This window comes from Lithobates pipiens, unplaced genomic scaffold, assembly GCF_037356315.1.
Source record: "Lithobates pipiens isolate NorthernLeopardFrog02 unplaced genomic scaffold, aLitPip1_a1.2 Scaffold_16, whole genome shotgun sequence".
In the NCBI taxonomy this organism is placed as follows: domain Eukaryota; kingdom Metazoa; phylum Chordata; class Amphibia; order Anura; family Ranidae; genus Lithobates; species Lithobates pipiens.
Genome location: NW_027507748.1, coordinates 604,312,551 through 604,340,202, shown reverse-complemented (window position 1 = coordinate 604,340,202; position 27,652 = coordinate 604,312,551). Strand labels below are relative to the sequence as shown.

General features: G+C 38.8%; 1 protein-coding gene across 1 annotated transcript in view; it reads left to right on the top strand.

Annotated features, from left to right (window-relative positions):
* The window catches only part of XPO4 (exportin 4), a 208,062-nt gene that overhangs the window by 98,914 nt on the left and 81,496 nt on the right, over positions 1–27,652 (top strand). Inside the window, exons 5-7 of the mRNA XM_077484003.1 lie at positions 3,705–3,821; positions 17,820–17,973; positions 24,145–24,257. Of these exons, the coding sequence (XP_077340129.1) occupies positions 3,705–3,821; positions 17,820–17,973; positions 24,145–24,257 (384 nt within the window). The remainder of the gene's footprint in view (positions 1–3,704; positions 3,822–17,819; positions 17,974–24,144; positions 24,258–27,652) is intronic.

Below are 27,652 nucleotides of genomic sequence, written 5' to 3'. Positions count from 1 at the left end.
AAAACAATATAAACATAAATGGGGGTAAACAAATGAATATAAATGAGTTAATTACCGTATTTATCGGCGTATAACATGCACTTTTTCCCCCTTAAAATAGGGGGAAAGTCGGGGGTGTGTGTTATACGCCGATCCCCACTGTCTGCGAGTCAAAAATACCGAGCACTGCCGAAAAATACCGAGCCGTCTTGCTCGGCTCCGCTCGTAGTCCCGCCTCCCTGCTGTTTCTCTAGCGAGCGCTGCCGAAAAAGACCGATCCCACTGTACTGTGTACTCGGCTTGCAGTCCCGCCCATAGTGGGCGGGACTGCGAGTGGAGCCCAGCCGAATACACAGTACAGTGGGCTCGGTCTTTTTCGGCAGCGCTCGCTAGAGAAACAGCAGGGAGGCGGGACTACGAGCGGAGCCGAGCAAGTCGGCTCGGTATTTTTCGGCGGCGCTCGCTCGGTCTGTCTCGGCGGCGGGAAATTTAAACATGGACAAGGCTGTAAACGGCGCTGGCCAAGCTGCAAATGACACTGATTATTCTGCAATGATGGGCAAGGCTGCAGATGCACACTGATAAGGCTGCATTGACTGGCATTTAAATGTAAGGTTTTTTTCTCGCTTAAACTTCCCTCCTAAAACTTTTTTCCTTTAAAATGCCCTCCTAAACTTGGGGTGCGTGTTATACGCCGGTGCGTGTTATACCCCGATAAATACGGTAACATTATATAGTGTCCATATAATATAAATGGAAATTAATAATAATAATAAATAGTGTCCATATAGTTAATTGACCACCCGTGGTGAATTTACAGTGGATGACTGGATTCCAAACAAAAAGAACTTTTCAAAGTGCGAATGTGCTCTTGCCACCACCACACACATAAGTTGGCTCCTTACCGACTCAATATGAGAGGGTCTCAGCAGGCAAAAATAGATTGAATGGGCATTCACATTTAATGAGCTGCTTGTCCGGTCTCAAATCTTCCACAAGATGGGGCTAATGCAGTCTCTGCCGTCTTTCCCCTCCCGTACACCACTCTCCACTCAGCGCAATACCACATAGAAGATAAAGGCTCCAAATGGTGTAAAACCAACAGCTTTTTAATTCAAAAAATAGTAATGCACTTACAGAAATGACTTGGCATCAGGCTTAATAGGAAGTGTGCGCCGGCCGGACGCACACAAACAAACCAACCCGTACTTCCTGGTGATTAGCAAACAAAAAGACAGAGGTGACGTCAGCACGTCGCTCTGCCCTATGCGTTTCCTAATAACTTGCGTTGTTTGACATGCTTTACCTTGTTGGTGATTTAGATCTCTGTTCATTATTTGTACCCCTGTGTAGGTTAAATGTGTAATGTCTTTCTTTACCAAACAATAAAAATAGTTCAAGCCTGCGTAGAAATGCCCACTCCTCCAGACTGACCTATGCCATTTGCATATTTATACAGGGAGGAGCCGGAGTAGGCAAAATAGATGTAATTATACTTCAGCTTTAACTATCTGACTGCTTTACTCTCAGGGAACATGTACACTTCATGGACAAGTGTTTTGCCATTGATTTATTGTTTTTGCCCTTTGGGGTTTAATAAATAGAAGTCCCTATTGTCTTGTAAAAATACATTCATAACAAACAGTGAAAATTACTACATATCCCTTAACATTAATGTCACAATCAGGGTTTTAGGCTCGGAGGCCAGTGGCTGTAGCAGTAGAAAGGTTCATGCACAAACCAGCAGGATAAATACATTAGCAGATTATCCCTGGCAGGTGAGCAAGTCCGGGTGAGTTAGCAGATGTAGCATGTCAAGCAGAAGGGATGAAGCGGAAGCATAGGTGTGGAAGAAGCCAAAGATTGGTAACAAATGGTAATGAAGATATGGAGGGCAAAGAGCACAATAATCTGGAGAACAGGAATTCCAAGGCATAGCCTAAATAAGAAGTTCATGGGAGGAGCAAGGAGTTCACGGTTGACCAAAAACAAGATAGACAGTAAGGTTGTCTAAGGTATCGGGCCAGAAGCTGCCCAGCTTCTCATGTGGCTCCGCTAGAATAACTTCTGCCAGACACAAGAGGTCCTGGGTTCAGATCCGGGTAATTTCTCTGCTTCCAGGACAGGCCCTGGAAGTCTTAGAGCCAGGTTTGTGAGGGAAACCTTTGATGAAATTCTCTTGTTAATCTAGGGGCATAAATATTCTACTCGGGTTCACAAGAAATTTTCTTTTGGCCCTTATCCTTCTCATTGAACCAGACAGCTATTGGAATTTAATCCTAAAAATCCTGGAATGAAGATTTTTCTCAACCACAAATCTTCTCCACTTTGCACCTCAACAGGTTAAGGGGGTGGGAGAATTCTCCCAAAGAGTGTTTTCATAAAATGATTTGAGTGTACATGAAACATGGGGTGAATCTTCATACGGTCATGAAGTTTTAAGTAAAAAAGTTTTTGTTAACCAGTCTGTCGCCCACATGAAAGGTAGGAAGTGAGCTACCTACCTTTGTCTTTGAGAAGCCTCTGGAACATTCTTGAGCCACTTTCAAAGTCTTGATCAGTTTCTCCTTAATCGCCTGTAGTTAATCTGATGATAACAGCAGATATTGGAGTTGAGATGGGGAAGATCACAAATAAAAACTGGATTATACCTGGTGTTTTAAGAAACTAAAAAAGGACTTTGAGAAGTGGAGTTATGCTTAGAATTGTTTTATAAGCAAATTTTGCCATAGGAAGATGATCCACCCAGTCATCTAGAAAATAACTGACAATACATTGAAGGTATGACCCTTAGCTTGTGGATGAAAAGCAGAAGATAGATTTACACCTGGAAGGCTTTTCCAAAACTTTGAAGCAAACTGCAGCTCTGTCTGGTGGGTGATGTGGGCTCACCAGAAGCATATGGTCTAAGCACTAACCAGTCTTTACCAGTACCCTGATGGTGGAGATGGGTTTTACTGTGTGCTAGTGCCAGGTCACTGTCCTCAGTATCTCCCCACCAGGTGGTGAGCAAGCCAGTGTAAGACAGTAAGTGCTGTCTAAAATTGGAAAAAAAAGTTTTGACCGAAAGTCAACTTAAACAATAATCCTACCATCGGACCGGGCTTTATTCAGCATTTAGAGAGCAACAGTAGATCTCTGGGTACAGTAGCAGCAGTCATTCAGACACGTAATGTAAGTGTTTATATTGCACCTTTAGTTACTAAAACTGGAGCAAACAATCTGGTGCTGCTTTGCATAGCAACAAATCAGCTTCCAACTTTAGCCTGTTCAATTAAGCTTTCACAATAAAATGTAGAAGCTGATTAGTTAAATCCCCTCCCATTGTGTGATGAAACTGCTTAATTCCTACATGGTCTGATTGTCACATCCTTTGCATTTCAGGTTGTGTAAGCAATATGGTGCGTGCAAGCACAATTTCAGGAAAAAAGTACAATGCATAAAGGACTAATTTGCATAATATTGAGTTTTCCTTCTGTCACAGTATAATCATCCCCTGGCATCTGTAGTTGGAAAGCGTGAATCTGGCCTTCATGCATATTAAAAATGCTTGTGAGAACATAGTTTTCATATGATCACTCCTAATTAATGGGCTAAGTTAAGTTTTGCATCCAAACTAAACAGCTGTTCCTCTGTATTGGTGGTTGTTATACTAATGGAAACATAATAATACAATACTACTTTACAACATATTATATGCTTTGTCTTTTATATTCTCTCCACAGCAGACATTGGCTTGTTCCATATTAACGGCACTACTTATAGAGTTTTCAAGTTCCAGTAAAACCAGTAATATCGGCCTCAGTATGGAATTTCATGGGAACTGCAAAAGAATATTCCAGGTGAGGATTTTCCATAGTTTGGGGATATAAATGTAATAGAATGATTTTGCAAAATGGAACATCCACATATATAATAGCATGGAACCACTATTTAAAGGTGACCAGCTGAGATCAACTATCAATGCCTTTTGAACTGCGTAAGATAATTGAGAAATTCTACAAGTTAAACATAAGAATGGATAAGATTTATTACTATATTTGGAGAAAACAAGACAGTTATGTATGAATTGAGTTTACATATGAAAGTATTGAAGCTGCACACTTCTAATTTTCTGTTTATTAACAAATTCTGTCAGCAGTTGCAGAGGCATTCTACCCATTTCATGCATTTCGCCCGCCATGCTTAATCCATTCAGGGGAGTGGGCACTGCAGGCAGTTTTGAGTTTCTAATTTGTGAGTACCCATCAGCAAAGGAGCAACCAAGGCATAGCAGTGAGGGACAAGGTAGTTTGACTGAGATGTAGTCGCTGCCTAACATCCCAGAGATTTTTCTTTTGCCTGCTGAGGTATCCAGGATTGGAGCTGTCTCTCTTCCCCCCCCCCCCCCCCCCCAGCAGGCAGTGAAAGAAAAGCAGAAGAGTGACAGCAGAAATAAGACTAAGTTGTCCAAGTCTTTTGTCTGAATATAGACTCGTGTTTGTGCCATGCATGTTTGAGTCCGCTTACTGATGACTTACTACCTTTTGCTGGAAGTCTTTCAAGCATTAACTATTCTTCCAGTGAAATAATACTTTCTAAGATTTGTTTTGAGCTTTCCTCTTGCTACCTTAGTTTGAGGTCATGTCTCCGTGTTCTTGATCTTGGCGTTATATTGAAACTACTGCCCTCCTGAACCTTATTCACCCCCTTGATGTGTTCAAAGGTTTCAGTCCTATTTCCCATTTCCCTTCCTTGCTCCAGACTGTACATATTACATTCCTGAAGTCCCTTCTGATTTATTCCTCAGGCCTTTCACAATTATTGTTGTCTGTCTCTGGACTTGTTCTATCTTATCAATATATTTTTGTAAATGAGGTCTCCAGAACCAAATACAATATACCAAATGAGGTCTAACTAAATATCTATATAGGGGAATCAGGACCTACTTTCTCCTGCCAGTGATGCATTCTAGAATTCTGTTTGTTTCTCCCACAGATTAGCCACACTATTTGCTAAATATGCATTCATACCTTTTTTTTTTTTTCATCTGTAGTCCTGGCCAACACTGTACACCCCAGTATTTTACTTTAAGGGATTCGTTTTCACTGGGTGCATTATTTTACATTTAGAAATCATGAAACTCCGTTTACACCTCCAGCAATGCCAAAGTAGAAAATCTTGACCCCTTCAGACCCCCATAATTGGGTCCACAGTTCCCTTCACAGGGAAGTGATGCCCCCACTGATGTGAGTTTTGACGGAAACTCTTGGACATCTATGTTCAGGGAGTTGTGTCCTTAGGTCACGAGCTTGAGCTTCCCAACTCACTACTTGCCCTCCAAAGCAGAATTGCCCTTTCTATGCAGAAGATATTTACAAAGAGCTGAAGCTTAGCTCTGTTGGTTGTGGCCATGGTCTGAGTCTACTTAAAGTAATGTTAAGGGTTCATTTATTTTATTTTTTTTAAATAACAAATTTATCTTTCTTACCTACACTGTGCAGCTTGTTTTGCCCAAAGTGGCCCTGATACTTGTCTCCTGTGGACCTCCCCACATCAGATAATCCCCTAGGAGAAGCGCTCTCCCGAGTCCAGCATTTGGCGTCCATAGACGCCGAATGTATGACTCGGCCCTGCCCACCAGTGCCTACATCATTGAATTTGATTGACAGCAGCAGGAGCCAATGGCTGTGCTGCTATCAATCTATCCAATCAAGAGCTGAGAACTCCAGGCAGAGAAACCGCGCATCCCAGCCGGGTCAAGTTCCAGGGCTCAGGTAAGTAAAATGGGGGGGGGGGGGTGGGGGGGGGGCTGGTCACTGCCAGTTATTTTTTTCACCTTCATGCATAAACATGCAGCTTTACAACCCATTTAAAGCTGTTCACAGTTCCAAAACTGAACGTTTATTTCGGACCCGTTCTGGACCTCCAAAACCTTGAACCCCTTTTTTGAAGGTCACAAATTTCCAAATGGACTCTGAGATTTTAACTGCTCCCATCTGGGAGTACTCATGGCTTCTATCAATACAAAGGATGCATACTTGCACATCCTGATATCACCAGCATTTTGTATGCTTTGCAGTGGTGAATCAGCATTTTTAGTTTGTAGCCCTTCCCTTCTGGCTGGCCACAGCCTGGCTCCCGTGTTGGCCTTGCTTAGGTCCGAAGGATTCACATCCTGGGCTACCTGGACAACCTTCTCACGGGGAGGGGGTAGCCTTTTGTCTTTCAGAACCTCCAAAAGACGATCAACATCCTGGAGTTCAGAGCATATTACTTGTCCCTTCTACAATAGACCCTCTTGCTTTATGGGCTTCCAGTCAGAGTACAGTATGATGTCTTTTTTGGCCTCCTCCCGACCAACCAGATCATTGTCTCATGGTCTCATTGTTTTCTCTGCTTTGTGGTCACTGGTTTTTATGACGGGGCTGTTGAAGTATAAGTCCTGAGGGAGAGGAGGGGGATATTGGATTTGGTGATTCTCATACTGCAGACCGGAAGTTGATTCCTTTCATCATACGTGAAAGGCATACTTGGACTGGTGTAAGTAAAGAAAATCCTACCCTCCAATATTCTTTGGTATGCTTACTGGCTTTCTGCAGCCAGAAATTGGCATTTGATTACTTTTGAAAGGTCAGGTCTCAGCCTTGGGGAGCCCCCACCCTTTTTTTTTTCTTACTCACAGGCCTTTGATCAGGGGTGGCTCACATCGTTGCACCTCACTGGCCTCCCATGACACCATGGAGTCTTCCTCTCCATCCTCCAGCTGCCACCTATTGAACTGATCCTTGAGAGTTCTGTGATGGATCTTACTGGTAAGGTAGCTTTGCTAGGGTCAACAACTTTGGATAAGATGGATGTGGTGCAGGTTGTGTAGGTTTAAAAAAATTGTAAATAAGTGTAGCACAACAGGTATGTGGAGAATGTATTCACTTGTGTGTTCACATATCTGTTGTGCTGCACTAATTTATATTATTATTATTTTTTTTTTGTGTTTTATTATTCTTGTTGTGCTGCACTTATTTACAATTTTTTAGTACCAATTTATGGTGGTTGGAAGTGAACACACCTATAAAATTGTTAGCGGCAATTCAGCCTGGGTGATGAGGCATATTGTGTGTGTATTTTGTATTAAGGGAGGTTGTGTTGATTAGTTTCACCTGTTAAATAGGTTGTGTGGGTTTACCTCATTGCTGTGGTATCTTACAGGAGATCAGATTCACTTTTTGTTCTGTCTGTGTGGGACCCTAGAAGAGTGTCCCGACCTCAGTTTATTATTGCTGGGTGGATTTGCCAGGTTCTTTCTTATGCCTATTTTCTGAAAGGTAGCGCGCCTCCTTTTCCTGTTGAGGCTCATTCTACTAGAGCTATGGGCATGGCTTGGCCATTTCAGCATCAGTCTTCTCTTACTCTCTGGTGTAAGATTACTACCTGGCCTTTGATTCACACAAAGTTTTACTAGATAGATGTTTAACCCTCTGCTGATGCCAGTTTTTGCAACGTTTTTTAGGCGGTAGTTTAATGCCATTTCTGTTCTGAAAGTCGGGTTTTCTGTTGATAGTTTCTTGGTTGCCCTCCCTTCACTTTAATGCTTTGGGACATCTCGTCCATTATGAACATGGATATCTACTTTCTGTACCGTGAGATAAAGAAAATATAATTTTTAAATTGCTTGTAGAATTTTTATTGGAATACAGTATAGAACACAGGACCCTACCCTCGGTGACATGAACCTATAATTGCTTGTTTTTTGGGAGGGGTTGTATGCGATTGTGGTCTGTATTTGATTACTTTGCCAGTGTTTAGTCACCTGAAAGTGTGGCATATAACCCATCTGTTATAAATACGAAGACCCGTGTCTTGTACTCTGAGAAAAGGATTTTACAGGAAAGTCAAATCACTTTATTACAATGTTACTGAGAATTTTGTAACTCTAATGTACATTTACATTACATAGAGTAAGTACATATCCAGCTGTATTTGAAAGCAGACACCTACATATGCCGTACAACTTGATGCTAGTTGAACTTTCAGCTCAATGGGTAAGTTCACCTTTTTTTTTTTTTTTCTAATTTTCATCTCCCCTATGTACCATTCTAGCATTAGTGTACTTTTTTACAAAAATATCAAAGCTTTCCATAAAATCTACAGACACGTAGCTTACTGTCCTCCATCCATGTTTCCAAATGTGTCAATTGCTTCTGTCTTATGTCCTTACAGACTGTAGGTCATGACACAGGAAGAAGTTGTCCAGCTGACCTCACACACCCTGCATCATCGACCCTCCCACTCCCAGGTGCATGTTTTTAAATGAAATGCAATCAATTAGTGATCACCCTTCTCTAAATAAATACACAATCAGATTGCATAGTGTATGGCCATCTTTATACAAGTACATAGAAGGGAGTGGACAGAATCACTCAGCTGTCAAGCCCTGTTCACATTTTTGCATAACGAGAACTTGCATTCCCACATGCGTTTTCATTTTTTTTTTAGTGAAGTGGGAAGGCGTTTTGGAGAATTTTCACTCATTACACATAGGGTAGCCCATCCCCCTGAATGGGCTGCCCTGCACACAGCAATCTTTATTTTTTATTTTTTTGGGTGGAGCTTGGTGTGTGTTTTTACTGCAATTTTTTTTTTTGTGCAGCACATTTCTAAAATGAAGAAAGGAAACGCAAAGATGTGAATGGAGCCTCATTCTTGATGCGTTATCGCACCAATTTCACTTTCAGGCCCCATTCACATCTAGCATAGTGGGAGTGAATGTTTTGTGTCTCGTTTTTCCTGTGACACGCATAGGGCAGCCCGTTGATTTAAATGGGCTGTGCTATATGTGGCTTATGGGACATGTTTGCATTTTGCGGGTTGTGTTTTTTACTGTGCGTTTTACAGCATTTGCCACTCGTTTTTTCACATGTCAAAATGTGTGTTTGGTTTTTTTTTGTGTTTGGTGTGCCGTTACCAATTAATGGTGCTGAAAGTGCAACTAGTAATTTTAGGTGTATAAAGGTGGCCATACACTATACAATCTGGATGTACAATCTCCTTTAGATTTACCAAATTTATATAATAGGAGCAAACACATCTAGCCAATTACTCTGTATCCAATCAGGCAGGCCCTTGCACTACATAATTGATGGCAGATCTAAAGGAGATTATACAATCCGGATTATATAGTGTATGGCCACCTTTATACACCTAAAATTACTAGTTGCGCTTTCGGTGCCATTATTTGTTAATACACCAAACACAGAAGCAAATGCACATTTTGGCATGTGAAAAAAACGAATGGCAAATTCTGCAAAATGCACAGTAAAAAACACGCAACCCACAAAACTCCATGTCGCATGTGTAAATTCCCGCTATGCAGATTGTATATTGTGTATTTAGTGAAAAGGGTGATCGACTGATTACATTTCATTTAAAAATTGTGCAAGTGGGAGGCTAGATGATGCAGGGTGTGTGCTAATGAGCTGGTCAACTTCTTGTGTCACGATCTACAGTCTGTAAGGACGTGAGACCGAAGCAATAGATACGTTTTGGAATCATGGATGGAGAACAGTAAGGTACGCGTCTGTACAGTTTATGGAAAGCTTTGATAATTTTGCAAAAAAAAGTACAAGAATGCTATATTTGTGCATAGGGGAGCTGAAATTTGGGGGGGGGGGGGAGGGGGGGGAGAGAATTTAGCCTTTAAACTGGCTAAATGTATTTCTAGTGCATAAAAACAAACAGGGTTCTCCTAGTTAATTTTCTATAGAAAGTAGCTGTGGCCACATGTAAAGCCTGTCCTGCAAGTATGCTGACCGCAAGTATGCTTCACTTTAAGACCACTTGCTCTTTCTGCAGTAGCAGTGGTCTTTTCACATACAACCAACACCCCCTGCTGAGTCACAGGTAGAATTTTCCATATGATGAAATCTAGCTTTAAAATGGTCTTAAAGTGAAAATTGAAAAAATCTGCTGACAGGAAGGGTTTTTTTTTTTTTTTAAACAGATCTTAGAGGTCTCTTTTGTCGTAAATGTTCCCCCTGCCTGTCAGCGGGTAATGCGATCTCAGCCGCACATGCGCAGCTCAGACCACATTTTTGAGCTGACTCGATGAGACTCCATGTAAATGCGCGGGATTCACCTCCCCTCACCTCACCTCGGCTATTCAAGCGGCCGAAGATACGAAACCCAGAAGGCAGACCAAGCGATTTATAATATATAAAAAAAAAAAAATCCAACTTCCTTTTTCTTTGTACGAACAGTCAGAATCAGAGTCAAAAGCACTATACTAACGACCAGCTAATCAACCGATCATCTTACGGAAATTTACATCCGATTTTCTTATCCTGTGTACTGGCCATTCGGCTCTGAAGAAATTGTTTAAGGGTAGGCTTTTCTACTGATAATGTGGCTGATTTCTAAGGAAAATGTTATCCAAGATTTGGAATATATTTTGTAATGTATTTAGCTGTTTTTAGTTTTAAAAAAAAAAAAAAAGCTTTTTCTTCTGTTCCTTACTATTTGCTTGGTGAGGCCTTCATGTTTAGGGACTTAATGGCCAGGTAGAAAAGGGGGTGTCCTAGAGCTTTGACATTGACGTTTAAGTATTTGAATGTTCAATGCACTGGAAAGAGAGAACCCTGGAAGAAACTTCAAGCAAGATGCTTACCTGTAGGTGCATGCTTTAAAATACCTTTGCTTATTTTAGGTAAATTTTAAGCTTAGTTGACTGCCAGTTGAAGTGGTCATAAGCCCTCACATATACCCAGTAAAGTGACTGGCCTCAGATGAAACAAATCCTTCTACATACGCTGTACCTGTTTTATCTACAGCCATCTTTCCCTTACATCCATGCAAAGTACACAATTTAAACAGGATCTCTCCGCTCTGAAAAGCAGGGGGTGGAGAGCTGAAGTAACAGCAGTGAGGAGAGATCTGAGGGCTGATTGGTGGAAAGTGACCACGCTTCACACACGAATAAGGCTAAGGCTGTCAATCAGCTGGAGTTCCCTCCCTGTGTCATAAGTGACTCATGCTTATAGTAGAGGGACGAGGCAGAGGACAGAAATGACACATGGTGCTCTCTATTGAGAAAAGCACCCACTATAGACAGACATGCTTTGTTTATATTTCATGTCTGAGGTTTACAACCACTATAAGTTGCTGCTCTACCAAAAGTTAAAAAGCACAAACACAAATTTTGTTTGAAAGAAAAAAGCTCTTGTCTGTCTTAACTTTCGTAAGTTTTAGTGTTAAAATAAAAAACAAAGTCCAGCATTGAACCTCTAACGATCGTTGACACACTGCAAACCCAATTATTTATTGATTTAAAAAAAAAAAAAAGGCAGACAAACCTTAGGGCTGATTAGGGTTATGCAGATCAAATATATCTCCTTTTGCTCTTCATATCAATGAATCCCCGAGTCATTTTGCCTTGTATTTTTTCTGAATCATGTCTGTGCAGTGTTTAACTCTTGTAAGAAGCCATTCAGAAGAAATGCAAACACGTTAGAATGGTACTTTTGTATTTCTTTGCCCTTGACTACTTACTGTACAAATATCATCTGTAATTTTGACAGTGGGAAATGTCTAAGTGCCAGAGGGACCAGGGTTAAAGGGGGACGCCGGCTGCAGGCTTGGATGTGATTGGCAGCCAGATCACATCCACAGACATGCACAGACGTTTCGGCCACAGCACTGTAGAGCTGTAAATCTATTTCAGCAGCCTTGACTGCTGAATTGTATATTCAGACCTTTGCACCTCTTGCACACTGCAACCACTAATCGTTGAAGCTGTGAGTAAGCTTGCGAATTGTGACGCCAGAGGAGGGGTACACTTGATTGGTAGAAGCAGGGTGGTGGCTGAAGAAGCCAGCAGGATGACAAAGCCAGTGACTGCAATAAGGGCAGGTACTGTGATCATTGATGGGAAGGAGAAGTGAAAGGAACACAGAGGGGGAGGAGGCCATCCACTGTTGACTTTGTGGATGTGATCAGCAGCCATCCAGCTCCCTGATCAGTCACAAAGTTGTGCTGGGTAGCCACACTAGACTCACCAAATTTATACACTATTTGGATTTAACCAGCAGCTTGTTATCTGCTGAGCACATTCATTTAGTAAAATTCAACGTGTTGGTTACTATTTGAGTGAAAGTTTGCTAAAGCGACTAAGTTTACAGACTTGTCCAGTTGGTATAAAGGTTATGAAGTTGGCCAGCTACTGGCAGTTCTCTTCCTCTAACCTTTAAGACTGGTTCACATCAGAACAAGCATGTTTTTTTTACATCCCAGTCATTTCAGTGGGCTGCCAAATGGGAATGCTCAAAAAGTATGGGGTACCATGTGGTTTGGTGTCTGAAAACGTGCTGCATTTGTTAGATGCTTTTGGGGTGCCATTAACAATAAGGTAAAACAAGCTCTGGACTTCCGCACTCTTCAGAAAACCACTTTCTTTTATTGGAAAATCACATCACAGCTCAACAAACACAGCTGTGTTTGTTGAGCTGTGATGTGATTTTTCCAATAAAAGAAAGTGGTTTTCTGAAGAGTGCGGCAGTCCAGAGCTTCTTTTTCATCTGTTGCTAGTGGTAATAGCCAGCACCTGTTGCTCCCCAGCCGAAGAGACAGTTTACAGCCCACATGTGTGCTCCTGGAGCGGTGAGATCCCTTCTCCTTCATATTAACAATAAGGTAGCATGTTCTCGTGCGGTGTGGGAAACTCACCTTTGCCGCACCCTATTCTGGTTTCAACAGGCCCTTACATCAGTAGCAACGAAAGATTAAAATTAATGGATTACAATTGGGCAAAGGTGATATAATAATTGGCATTCACCTTTTTTCTAAAATACTTAAATTGATTAGCAATTTATTTCCTGTACAGTTCTAATTTTGTAGTAAGAAAAAACAAATTGTCTGAATTGAAGAATGAAAGGTTGCTGTATCTTTGTACAAAGAGGTGCAATTTGATTTCACCTCTTTATAAATAGACTCCATGGTGCATTTGTAGCAGTCTTATGTAATGTTCATTGCTTGGTCCTATAGGATACTTTTCCATTGTGCCAGCCAGACCATTGGCATAAGAGATGAAAGGTACAGTAGTTAGATCCTTTTGTTTTCAAGAAATGACTTCTGAGAAATGTATCCGCCTGCCCAGTATTTCTGTTTCTTTTCCGCGACACCCGATCCCGGTGTTGTCAGTCTGCTATTTTCACTGGTGTGGCACTACTTTGCTACACACAGAGAGCCAGCACATTCTGCCTAACAATGACTGCCTTAAAATAACTTTGGCCACTAGCCAAAACTATCGCTTCAACTATTTTTCCGGTTGCAGATGGCCAGCTTGTCTCGGATGCATTGTTCTGCTCTTGAGAAGTGCTTGACACCATAAAACTGTCCTTGGAGAACAAGGGAGCTTTATGTCTGGAGGAGCGTCAAGAATACCACACTTATTAAAGGGTTAGAGTACAATGTACCTAGAGGCAAGAGGTTAGGACATAGCCAATTACTTATCTAAAGAAAGACAAATACATATGTGGTATATTTGTTTGGGGGGGGGGGGGGGGACTGGTATCCAGAATATTCAGGAAATTAGAGAATAAAGTATTCCCTGCTGGTTAAGACGTGTTCTAGTCTCCGTAATAAGTAGAATTCAGTACAGTAGGTACATGGAAGTTGGGAGAATGTTTAGACTTATTTTATAAGGCATTGTAAAAGATTATTAATAGTATCCAAAACTTTTTTCTTTTAGTTTTGGATGGAGCAGGGAACAGTTTAACCTTGGCGGGTTATTTTTTTGCGGTCTGTGTACCATTCGTAAAATTTTCTTTCATTTCTAGTCCAGATACTCAACAGAAGTTTAGATGAAATCTCCTTCCTTACTGATTGTTATGAGACCAACTATTTTAAAGTTTTCAATTTCCATACTTTGTCATTTACAACGGATACCATTGCAAATAGAGGGGTTTAAAAGTCTTGGTTTAAAAAAAAAATGTAAACAAAGTTTCATGTTTGAATATTTAGCTCTTTTCTTTTGTACTGTTTTTACTCTTTTCAAAATCCTCACCAAAACTCAGAAAATTAAGACAAAACTAATAAAAGGCTCTAGCATTTCTGTATGGAGCTCTCACTTTTTCTCTCGCACAAGTCAAGTGAATAGAGAATGTGCTCCTTTCCTAGTTTTAGGTTCTGTAAAGAAAACATTTGAATTACTTCAGTACCGGGCACTTTTACCTCCTTTCAGCTTAAGTCAGCTTTCAGCACTGTCGCACTTTGACACTGTACCCAAATTAAATTTTTATAAAAAAAAAATTCTTGCACAAATAGAGCTTTCTTTTGCTGATATTTAACCACTTCAGCCTGGTAGAATTTACCCCCTTCCTGATCAGAGCACTTTTTGCGATACGGCGCTGCTTCAATTTAAGTGACAATTGCACTTGTGACGTTGCACCCAAACAAAATTGATGTCTTTTTCCCCACAAATAGAGCTTTCTTTTGGTGGTATTTGATCACCTGCGGTTTTTATTTTTTGCGCTATAAACAAAAAAGAGCGTCAGTTTTGGAAAAGAAAAACAATATTTTTTACTTTTTTCTATAATCAATATCCCCAAAAATATATAAAAAAAACAAAGCAAAAGGCCGATATGTATTTTTCAACATATTTTTGGTAAAAAAAAAAAATCGCAATAAGCGTATGATTGGTTTGTGCAAAAGTTATAGCGTCTACGAAATGGGGGATAGATTATTTTTTTTTTTTTTAATTGGTAAGGCAGCGATCTGCGTGTTTTTTTTTTTTTTTTTTTTTATCGTGACTGCGACAATATTGTGGACCCGTTTTGACACTCTTTTGGAACCATTTTCATTTATACAGCGATCGGTGCTTTAAAAATGCACTGATTACGGTGTAAATTACACTGGCAGGTAAGGGGTTAAACACTAGGGGGCGCTCAAGGGGTTAAGTGTGTCCTAGGGAGGGATTCTAACTGTAGGGGGAGGGGTTGTCTTGCTAGAACATGACAGATCACTGCTTCCGATGACGGGGAGCAGTAGGTCTGTCATGTTGCTAGGCAGAACAGGGAAATGCCTTGCTTACATGGGCAGTGTACAGCATTATCAATGCAGTGTACAGCATTATCCTATAATTTGTGTGGCAGTTACCAGGGACACTGACTGATGACACAGCACGTGACGGATCACGCTGAGCAATAGGGTTCCAGTCCGACTTTACAATGGTGCAGAAAGCAGTTAAACAAAGCACGATTCTTCAAATTTGAATGCACAATTTGAATGCTGAATTTTAAAAGTTTAACAGCACTTGGAGAAGCAGCAAAAAGTTTTTTTAAATGTTAAAAATAAAGGTTGTGTTTCAGTATCTAGTGTACAGAAATGAAAAGAGCAATAATAGTTGCATATTTTGATTGTCGGGTAAAGTATTATGTGGCAAAATGTATGTATAAGGGATTTGGGCACCTCGTATGAACTAAGTAAGAACTTTTCTATGCAAGTCTTTGGGAATACAAAACTTGCTTGAAGCAAGTCAAATGGAGGTCAGTTGCAAGTTAGATGCGCCTACTAGTGACCTCTGATGATCTCAGAAGCTTGTCAAACTGATACCTTTAACACAAGCCCAAAGGCCTTTTAATACAGGCTCATACACCTGCTTTTGTGAAACTCGCAGCATTCAACCTTTTTGTAATCCACTGACTTCTGTTTTTCTTATTTTTACCACTTTCCTGGTCAGATTAGTTAATGAGTAATTTTACCTCCCTCTCTCTCTCTTTTTTTTTTTTTTTAATTACCTGGTGTTGTGCACAATTCATTCTCCTCCACCTAGCAAGTCCACCACACTGCTGTCACAAGCTGGGTCCCACACCACTATATTAGATTCTGACATCATCAAAAGCCAGCTGTCTCTTCCAGGTTCAGGCAGCCTTTCCTCCTAATGATGCGCCACCGGCTCCACCCCTTCTCTGGACAGTATGGCATTTGAAGCATCCCAGAAAATGTGGCATGCATATTCAAGAAGACTTCAGAGCAGGAGAGAGCTCATTCCCCCCCCCCAAGCGAGAAGAGTGTCCATTGGTGGGCTGGACAGAAAAAGAAAACAAAAGGTTTGAGCCATTGGGACTCATCTGTATGGTGGTGCACTTATTATCAACTCTTTAACGCTGTATACAGTGAATTACTTTCACTGTATGCAGTGGATAAACAAGAAGGGCAGTCTCTGATGTACTTATCTCCCTGAAATAAGTACAGTTCCATCTGTTCACCAATCCTGGTACCAGTTCTGAAATAAGTACAGTTTCATCTGTTCACCAATCGTGGTACACCGCAAACCTTGTCCTGAACACTTGGCGGTCTACAGTCCTGCGGAGCCTTCACATTCACCGAGATCTGTGGGTGTCCAAGCTCCATCCACTGTACTGGACAGCATGCCGCTATAGATCAACACTGTGCAGTACCATCAGTTCTCTCCCTCTGTATCTGTGTTGCTGCTGCAAAGGAGCGAGAAGGGTGAGTGAGGGACCTCAAAAACACAGCCTCTTCTGTGTAGCACCAGGAGAGTAGAGGAGAAAGGGCACAGGATTGCACAGCCTGCTCCTCAGACAGCAGCAAGGTGGTGGGGCTATGGACCTGAGCGCTCATCTAGCCAGTGTGCACCCGACTACACAGTTTAAAGTGGTTGTTGCCTTTCTTAATACATTCACTGGCAGTCCCTTATTTATCACGCATATCCTGTTGATTAGGTTATGTATAAGCTGAAACACACTTCGGCAAATTAATGAGTTAAATTCCTATATAATAAAAGAAAATTGTGGAAATGTGTTTCTATCAGGAGTTTACCTTTTTAATGTGTTTTTTTTTTTTTTTTAACAGTAGGCAAAGGTAAAAACCCCATCAGAGTTTTTTTCTATTTTGCCATCTGTATTTTCACTAATTACTGTCCTATATGCACAGCAGGAAGCAACAGAAAATATTTTAACATTAGGAAAATCCTCTTAGTTGTCACTCCAATAAGCACCCTTATTGTAATATTTTCTCTATTCCATTTTGGTGATGACTTTTTTTCTTTTTTTAGATTTTTCCTTACTTCCAGTCAGTGACAGTGTGCATTAGAACCATTTTTACTGCCGTCTGTGCTTTAACAGGGTTACTAACAGCATTTTGACTTTAGGGCATGGGTACTCAACCTGTGGCCCTCCAGCTGTTGTGGGAACTACATGTACCATGAGGTATTGCGAGGCTGACAGTTAAAAGCATGACTCCCAAAGGCATGATTGGACTTGTAGTTCTGCAACTGCTGGAGGGCCACAGGTTGAGCACCCATTCTTTAGGGTCTGCTTCCAAACCCCCCCTGCACATTACATTTTGTTGTGGTGTGTTTGATTTTTTTTTTTTTTTTTTTTTTTTTATCTTTTAATCCAGGAAATATAGTGATTTTAAATCTTGTTTACTTTCATTTCATACATAATTCTACCTAATTTCTTACGGAAGAAAATAGTTTTGCCCTCCTAACCCTCCCTGAATGGTATTGTAACTGTACTATGTCTCCCTTTTATTCTGTAAAGCACTGCATAAACTATTAGTACGATATAAATTCTGTATAAGTTAAACTAAGCAGTCAAAAATATAGAAAATATATCTGAAAGATATATTTCTTAATTCTGATAATGTAATCTACTTTTTTTTTCTTTTTTTTTTTAAATCCGTTTATTTTTAGTTTTGTGATGGAATTGTTCATTGCATTGTGACACTTGATCCATTTTTTAGGTTAAAGGCCCCAGGGTGGTGGCAAGAATATGACATCTGGGGAACGGTCAGTTCATAACAATTAGATGGTTTGTAACGGAGTAACATGCTTTCTTTTACAGGAAGAGGATCTCCGCAGGATCTTCATGTTAACGATAGAAGTTTTACAAGAATTCAGCCGGCGGGAAAACCTCAATGCTCAGATGTCCTCTGTATTCCAGCGCTATCTTGCGTTAGCCAATCAAGTTTTAAGCTGGAATTTTCTGCCTCCAAATTATATCCTTTTCCATTTTTTTTAGGACTCACAGCTAGTGTGAGAAATGTCTTTATTGCCTGTAATAATTATGAAGTGTTAGAAGTTGTACATATTTCTGTATTGTGTCTGCACTGCATTGTAAAGCATAACTATAATATATAGTGTAACACGTTTTTTCGCAAAAGGGAACAACATTAATCTGAAGAGATGCAGTTTAACGTATAATTAGACTTTTTTTTATAGAGTGGTAGGGGATAGGTTGTCCTTGATGTCTGTGTGCCCATTAAAGAGAATCATGCTCTGTATTTGTCCTAAACATTCCTGTAAATGGGAATGAAAATGAGGGTAAATCAAAAATTTTGGGTTGCCATCATAACAAGGTTAGGGGAGAAATCCTCCATTGGGGACCCCCTTTTCTAATTAAAGCTGTCTTGAGAATTTCCCTAATGAGAAACAGATGGCAAAAATGCAGTTTGTTTTGTTTTTCTCCTGTACGCTATCCAAATGAATAATTGGACACTGGATATAAAAAGTCTGCACACCCTTGTTAAAATGTCAGGTTTCTGTGATATAAAAAAGAGACAAAGATGAATCATTTGAGAACTTTTTCTACCTTTTTAATGCGTCCTATAAACTGTACAACTCAATTGAAAAACAAACTGAAATCTTTTAGAGGGCAAGAAGTAAGAATAAAAAAATTTAAATAATGCAGTTACATAAGTGTGCACACCCTCCTATAACTGGGGATGTAGCATCATTTAAAGTGCCTCTGATTAACCCCAAATTAAGTTCAGCTGTTCTAGTAGGTTTTTTTCTGACCTTTCCTTAGTCACATCTTATAGTAAAAGCCATGGTCTGCAGAGACCTTCCAAATCATCAGAGGGATCTCATTGTTAAAAGGTATCAGTCAGAAAAAGGGTACAGAAGAATTTTCAAGACATTAGATATACCGTGGAACAAGGTCAAGACAGTCATCAAGTGGAGAAAATATGGCACAACTGACATTACCAAGAACTGGACGTCCCTCCAACATTTAAGAAAAGGCAAGAATAAAACTGGTCAGGGAGGCTGCCAAGATGCCCACAGCAACATTAAAAGAGCTGCAGGAATATCTGGCAAGTACTGGCTGTGTGGTATATGTGCCAACGATCTCCCGTAGTCTTCATATGTCTGGGCTAGAGTAGCAAGACGGCAGCCTTTTCTTGCCGAGAAAAACATCCAAGCCTGGCAAAATTTAGCAAAATGCATCTGAAGTTTCCTAAAAGCATGTGGGAAAATGTGTTATGGTCTGATGAAACCAAGGTTCAACTTTTTAGCCATAATTCCAAAATATATGTTTGGCGCAAGAACAACACTGCACCTCAATGGACCCAAAGCATACATCCAGATCAACAAAGGAATGGCTTCACCAGGAAAAGATTAAAGTTTTGGAATGGCCCAGACCTGAATCCAATTGAAAATCTGTGGAGTGATCTGAAGAGGGCTGTACACAGGAGATGCCCTCTCAATCTGACATATTTGGAGTATTTTTGCAAAGAGTGGACAAATATTGCCATGTTTGGATGTGCCATGCTGAATAGACTCATACCCAAAAAGACTGAGAGCTGTAATAAAATAAAACGGCGCTTCAAAGTATTAGTTTATGGGTGTGCACACTTATGCAACCATATTATTTATTTTTACTTCCCTCCACCTAAAAGATTTCAGTGTGTTGTTAAACTGAGTTGTACAGTTTATAGGTCACATTAAAGATGGAAAATGTTCTTAAATGTATCTTTAATTTTTTTACATCACAGAAACCAGACATTATAAGTATGTTTTTAGGTACTTTGTGGCTTTGTGTAAAACAAACTTTACTTTCAAGTTACAAGTAACCCAGGGATACAAATCATTCTTATGAGTATGTTTTGGAACAAAATCTTGTCTTTTTCAAATCTTGGAGTGTTATATGGACTGTTGACTTGGCCAAGTTGGGAATTATGTATAAGACTGTTATTTTAGGCAGGTGCTATTTGCTCTGTATTAAAATAATATTGTGCATTTCTTAATTGATCATTTTCTCAACATGGTATTTTTGTCTCGCATTGTGAGACATAAGCAAGTTTTTTTTTATTTTATTTTTTTAGTCGCATGTACATCAACTTTTAAACAGGACAAGTGAATTACATTTTTTATAGGGGATTCTGGAAAAGTAGAGTAGTATTACTTCTATATGTTTACATACATTGCTTTGTTATGTCCTGTAATAGTAGTTTTGAAGCTAGTTGGCCAGGTGGGTAAGGCCCCTTTCACACATGCTTATCCTGGGAGGATCCGTTTTTGGACATCCACTTGCTCAGTGGGGATCGCTCCATTGTTCCCTGCTGAGCCAGCAGATGACTAGTCTAGTCTGTCTCTGCACACTGTGCAGAAACAGATCGGTCAGATCTCTGTTTTCCTCTATGGGGAGATTGGATGAAAACGGACCATCTGCCCTTTTTCTTCTGATCCGCAGACGGATGTTAAAATGGGGTTTTCCTCCGTCATCAGAAATGGAGCATAGCGGAGACTGATGCCAGCGCATGTTCATCTACTATCCCATAGGGATACATGTACGTCTTTTTTTTTTTTTTTCGAAAACGCATGGATGAAAAAACTGACATGCAGTCTGCCCATGTGAGAAAGGGGCTTTATGGTTTTTTTTTACTGCCCATTGTTGCTCGTCACTACATAAAATGGCAACATTTAACAATTTCTGTTCTGAAAGTTCATTTTATTAAAAAAAAAAATAAATAAAAAATAAATGAAAGTGTCTCTAAAGCCCAAACATTTTATACCTTGAAGAGGAAGTAAACCCATCAGGGGTTACTTCCTCTTTGCTTCCCTGCAAAGGTAAAGCATAATGGGCTACTATCCATCGCATAGTAACCCATTATGTGTCACTTACCTGACACAGGAGCCAGCAATGTCACTGCTGTCCGCTCTTCCACGGAGCGTCCATATTATTTCCGGGTACCGTGGCTCTGGCGCTGTGATTGGCCGGTGCCATGAGCCTCCACTAATGGCATATAACTGTCAGCAGCGGCATGCTCGGTGCACCTGCGTGCCACTGTTTACGGCGCATGCACCATAGACAGCGGTACCTGTCTTTTTGCAAAAATATATACTAAACCGTGTAGGATATTTTTTCGCTGGCCCACCACTTTAAAAGATTAGATTTTTACAGTTACCCAGCATTCAGCTTTGTTTGGAAACACGACAGTAAAACAAAATGCTAATGTAGTTGATTCAGTCCTTTTTTTGTGCTTCCAGCCTTTTTTCACCTATGAGTTTCATTATTTGGGGAGCAATAAGTGTTCGGGACGTGTTGTCAGAAGACACAGAATAAATGTACAGGCTGATGGAAGTGTAAGGGAAATGCCTTCAACATGCAGTGATATACAGAGGCAAATGTGGAGGATTATGAGAATTCCCAGTTTGAGTAGAGCGCAGTGTTCCATAGGACCTGCATTATTGTTCTGGTAGTGTCATTACAGGATGCCTTTGCTTGGTCCCCTCCTGTCTCATATGTTTATAAGATGTGACTTTCATACCTCTAGTATAAATAAATCTGGGTATTGTATTACTTTTGTCTCTGCAAAGCCCTTTTGATATTATTGTGTTTCAAGCATCCTTTGGAGTCCTTTTGGCAGACCTCATTGTAGTTAAGCAATAGACAATGCACTATAGGAATGTGGCAGCCAACAAGAACGCTCCTTTTAAAGTGAAGATTGGGCAGTCTATATTAGCAGAGCAGCATTATAGAAATTATGTCCGTCATTAGCACAGAAGATCTCACCCACCCCCTCTTCCACCAGCATTCACAGTAGTCACAGGGATAACTGAAGATAATACAGCTTTATTACTTCATGTAGAGAATACTGAACTTCATTCCTGGAATAATTATGCATTCTCTAAACACTTGTACCTTTAAAGAAAATGTCTGCAGGTAAAAAGGCAATTTTGGGGTAATATTGCCAAGAATATTGTGCAGTGCAGAAAATTAGCAACTTCTCCACTAATTATGAAAAAAAAGCTTTTAAATTGGGCTGTTGTCTTGGTTCCAGAACTACATGTCTCCTTTAAGAGCTGCAACCATTGGGTTCTTGATGTTTTCTTCAGTGTTCCACATGGTTTGGTTTTAGGAATTCTACCTTTGCAACATTCTATTTTCAAAAATTGGTTTTCAAAGTTCTGAATCGCTGTGTTGATTTCTTTTTACACTCGAGCTTGAATTTCAAATAACTTTGTTTTGCCATTTTGCTCACCTATACAACCCTTTTGAATCACAGCAACTTTGATAATTCTGATATGTGCTGGTTTATTCAATAAATAAATCTCATTGCCTACAATACCAATGTAAAGCACACTTTTTTTTTTTTTTTTTTTCCAAGACCAACAAGATTTTCTTTTGGTTATATTGTTAGTTGCTTTTTTGTAGCTTATTTTCTATGCTCTCCGTAGACCAAAAAAGTAACAAAACTTACAAAATGTATCAAAACTTAAAATGCATTTGTTCAATTTGGAGTACAACAAATTTGTTTTAATGTAGATGAAAAATATAGGAGGTTGATTTACCAAAGGCAAATAGACTGCACTTTTCTTGTGCAGTCGCTGTCCCTTACTGAAAGTTTTAAAGCGCTGCTGATTTCCATAATCCAATCATGTGCAAATTTTTGTTTTTGTGTGATGGGATACTTACAAAGTGAAGCTTTACTGCCTTCACTAAGCTCTTGGGAAAATTAGTGCAACTGCATTTGCTAAGTGCGCACACTGTCTTTACTAAATCAAACCCCATTGCATTCTATAATGTGCCCTATTTATATTAACACTTGCATTATAATTCAGGTACAAAGCATTTGAAAATGATCTACAAATGAAATAAAGGCATTTTTTTCCCCAACAATGCTTGCGAATTAACAAATTAACAATTAACAAATAAAACAAATACCAATAGGAAAAAAAATTATAAAAATAAACAAAATGAACAGAAATGTATTAGTGGAGAAAAAGGAATTAAATAAGACTGATGACTACTAGGTGGGTAAACTAAGGGTTTGCTAAGGGGCTAAATGGGAACAAATTTTATTTATGCTTTAACTGGTTATATATGCTGATCAACTATTACTCCTTTGATCTGTACACAAATGAAAGAGTACTACAAAGTAACACTAATATTACATTGCTTCCTGATTCACACTTCTGAGCAAGATTTAAAAACACTGTTCAAAAGGTAGCACAGTTTCAAAAGCAATGGATTGTGTTCAGTAGAGACAAAACTAATATTTACTAAACTGCTAAGCAGCGATTTCTGGAATGATTCATTACAATTAAAATATATATAATATAATATGTGGAAAATTTCAAGGGGTGTGAATACTTTTTCAAAGCACTGTAGCTATTACAAAAAAATATAATTCAGCGTGATCTTAGCTTTTGGTGAAGTGACAGAGATGGTTTTGCTGTGATGAGCATTCAACAGTCCAAAACTAAAAAATAAAGCTTCTGCTTATTAAAGTAGAACCAACACAACGTCTCATGACTGACCTTGTCATTACTCATGTAGGCTACAGAGAATACCTTGTATAGGGTTTTTAAGAGCTCAAGCACTTGAGTTTTACATTCATTTGTGTGCCCTGGCTGTCATTCCCTTGTTACCAGCACATCTATAAATACACAGATATTACTTCCTTTCTTATCCTCTCTTCTCCTTCACCAACCGCTTAAAAAGTTTAGAAAACAATACGAACTTTCTACTGAAACCCACACCACCCTGTTTGTGCTGTCCCCTTTGCTTTTCTAAGTGGAGATTAATGGTAAACTATAAAAAAAATGTGTTTGCCTAAGTTACAGCACCTGTTCTCTGTGGCTGCTGTTTCCCCTCTTACTCCTGTCACATTAGCCCTCTGCTTATCAAAGTGATGGTGCAGCCATGGCATGCTATATTGTAACGATCAAACTGTTATCTAGCATTCCATGGGCATTCTTCTTTTTCAGAGTCTAATAACTTTTATTCCTTGGCCTCGTGTGAATTATGTGGTGTATGTGAAGAGGCTTAAACTTTGTTTCCAGTGTTCTTTGATGGATGCTGGGGCTCCTGAACTTTTTATTCTCTCTTCCCCCTTCTTTAAAGGCTTGCAGGAATGTTATTGTTGACCTTGACACCAGATAACTGGGCAGACATTATATAGCTATGTTTGAATCCTCCCAAAATGTGATGCTGAAGCCAACTGAGTCCTGGCGTGAAACCCTTCTTGACAGTAGAGTCATGGAGCTGTTCTTCACAGTAAGTCCTAGATTTCTTTACCTGTTGCATGATTGTCTGAGCATTTATGTTGAGTGAGAGTTCTATTTTGTCTAAGGTGACATGTCTTTCAGTGCCTGCAGTTAGAATTTTTATTTCCACTTTTTTTTTTTTTTTACATTACGTTAAAACTGTATTTTCTTACAGTAAGAATGAGTACAGACATTTTTTTGACATTTGGCAGTCTCTGTATAGTTTTGGAATACACCTTTAAACAAACCTTGCATTACGACTTTTATTTTTTATTTTTTTACCAGTTATCACACCTTTGAGGAAAAAATAAAGAAAAGTGTGTGTGTGTGTATATATATATATATATATATATATATATATATATATATATATATATATATATATATATATATATATATATATATATATATATATATTAAATACTACATCATGCTATGTTTTGTTTTTTACAGCTGAAGGCAAAAAAGCAAGAAAATGAGACATACAAAATTAAACAATGGGGTTTATTTACTAAAGCTAGAGAGGACAGAATTAGTCACAATTCTGCATAGAAAATGATCAGCTTCCACATTTTATTGCTAAGGCATATTTAAACAAGCTTGGATTAGAAGCTGATTGATTTCTGTGCAGAATTGTGACTAATTTTTGCCCCCTCTAGCTTTAGTAAATAAACCCCAATGTGTTATGTCAATTTTCTACCTTTTTAGATAAGGGAATAAGTGTGGGAGAAAAAAAGTAATATGCTTATTTTAGAGTATATTCTTAGGCATTTATGCAAAAGGTAAATGTGTGTTTTTTTTCTATGTGTTTGAAGGTTCAATTCCTTAGTCAATCAGACAGTAATAAACGTACAGTGCTGTTTAAGTACACATGGGCCTTTTCTATATCTAAAAAGAATAGAAAAAAACTTGACAAAGAAAATTGCAACAGGTTACCCAAAACATAGTAGTAATAATGGTTCTAACAATGGTAATGAAAGAAATGCAGAAGGAAAAAACTACAGTCAAAAAAGAACAAAGTATAGCAGAATACTAATTTATTAAACAAGCATATTTTCTATTTTAAAAAGAACTGGGTTGTAGGGTTTTATATAAACCTGTTTTTAAGGGCTTTTTTTTGTAATAAAGGTTTCTTTATTGGCTGGGCTACCTGGGCATTTTTTTATTCATGCATAAAATGCACTGTTCATTTTTGAATTAATTACAGTGTGGTTTAAAGGTAAATTATAAAAAGCAGTTATTTCAAATATATCATCATCAATACATTTGCTATTTTTTTTTTTTTAGAACTATTTACATTGGCTACACTGACCATTGGAGTAGTCATTGAAGATTGTTAAATATATATTTGATTGTACATTTTCATCAAAAAGACTTCGAGTAGAAATTTCCACCAAAAAAAGAGTGCTCACTCTGTTTTTTGTGCAGTGTTCTTCTGGGTATGATTGCAATAGTCTGGCCCCTCTTTCTTCTTTGAGGATGCTGACAATTGTGAATTATTATTTTTTTTTAGACTTGGTAGCAGCATTTTTTTACAGTATTTTGACAAAAATATATATTTTAATACATGAAATGTTGCCATTCCCTGGAAAACATTTAAAATGCATGTAGAATATGCTTACATTTTGAAGGGGAGTTTTTGTATACAAACATATTGAAAATTATTCTTCAACGATCCCTAACTTTACTCAAAATGGAATATTAATTTGGCTATATACCATCTTGCAGACTGTTTTTCATCTTTTGCTTATTTAAACTGTATTTTATTGATGTAGTTTTAACGAGAGTGAATGCAGCATGTACACTGTAATAAAAACAGAATTTCATGTCACAATCCTCTGATAAATAACCTTCCACGTCCGTGAAGTTAAGACATACATGAAATGGAGAAATAAATGCTGTGACATAATAGCATATTATGCTGCAGGACTGTTGTAAAACACAGTAATACTTAAAATGCTTTTTTAGATATTACATCACTTCTCTCACGCGTATTGAATTTGTTTAGTTATTGCGCTAAAAATATATTGGAATATAATTAATTGTAATTTCAAGCGACGTTGAATTTCTTTGGTAAATTCTGTAAGAATGGTTTCTACATAATTATTTAACCATGTGAAATCTGTGACAGATGAGCCTCATGCGACAAGAGAACCTTGCCTACAGTTGTATAATAGGTTAACTTTCCTGGCTTAATCAGAAAGAGAAAATTGTGTATCATCACTTTTCATGTGTAACCTTGGAGAATTTTTTCATGAAAAATCTAGTTACAGTCCACCAGGGGCAGTTTATTGATTATATAAATTCAAGAGTTTTTGGGGATGAAGTTTTTTTATTGGTAATTCTGGATGTGTAAATCCTGTATGTGTGTTTATACAGATAGATCTGCTTATCTTTGCGTACATCATACTTTTTTATTTTTATTTTTTGTCAACCCCAGGCAGAAATAGGACTTGTAATTTAAAGAAAACAATTTATTAACATTTTTTGAATTTTGCCTGTAATTTGACGTGGCTAAATTATATTGACTCCTACGCTCTTGATATTGCACTTAGATTATTATATTGTATAGTTTTATAACCGGTGTTGCAGGCAATGTAATCTATCTACTTCAGTTTTAAACAAGCACAATAATTGATGTAACATGTAAAATTAACATGCTGACTCACTGGGCAGCAACCATTAGAATTATTTTTCATACTGTAAATATCAAATCAAATATTAAAAAAAAATTCAGGCAAAACATATTTTAGACCATGGAAATTATGGTATGTTAAATCACCCATTTGACTTTTTAAAATCAGTTGAAGATGTTCTATATCACTATCTATCACTAGTCCTGGGTTCCCAAGTTTGCCTCCTGTCATGGCCAGGAAACTATCAATCGGCTGCTGTTCATCTATCCACATTTTCTCTGTCTCACAGCTCTAATGGCCTGCCTATACATCCCTACAATTCTACATCCTAACTCCTCTGCAACTGTAGCAAACCGTAAATGGCTTAAAATAGTTACCTTATGATATGTAAAATATTGTGTTAAAAACCATTTAGTAGCAGTTATCCTTTAACCAGATAGCATTGGCAATTGGCTATTACATTTCTCAGACGTGGCGCCCCATACTATCAAAGCTAGAAACCCACATCTTAAGCTGGCCTTACGTTATACAGTTTTCTTCAATTTCCTTAAGATTTACCTTCAACTATGTTTTGCAAAGGCCTGGCTGATTGCATACAAATTTGAAAGTGTTTAGGTTTGACCTCATATTCTATGCTTTTGCGAGATCTAAAGTAAGACAATTGTATAATGTATGGCAATCCTTACTCAGGGTCTCCCCTGAAAATTGCGGACCAATTAGCATGGTTCCTGACTGTTTGTTCACCATGACAGCCAATCACAGTGATCAC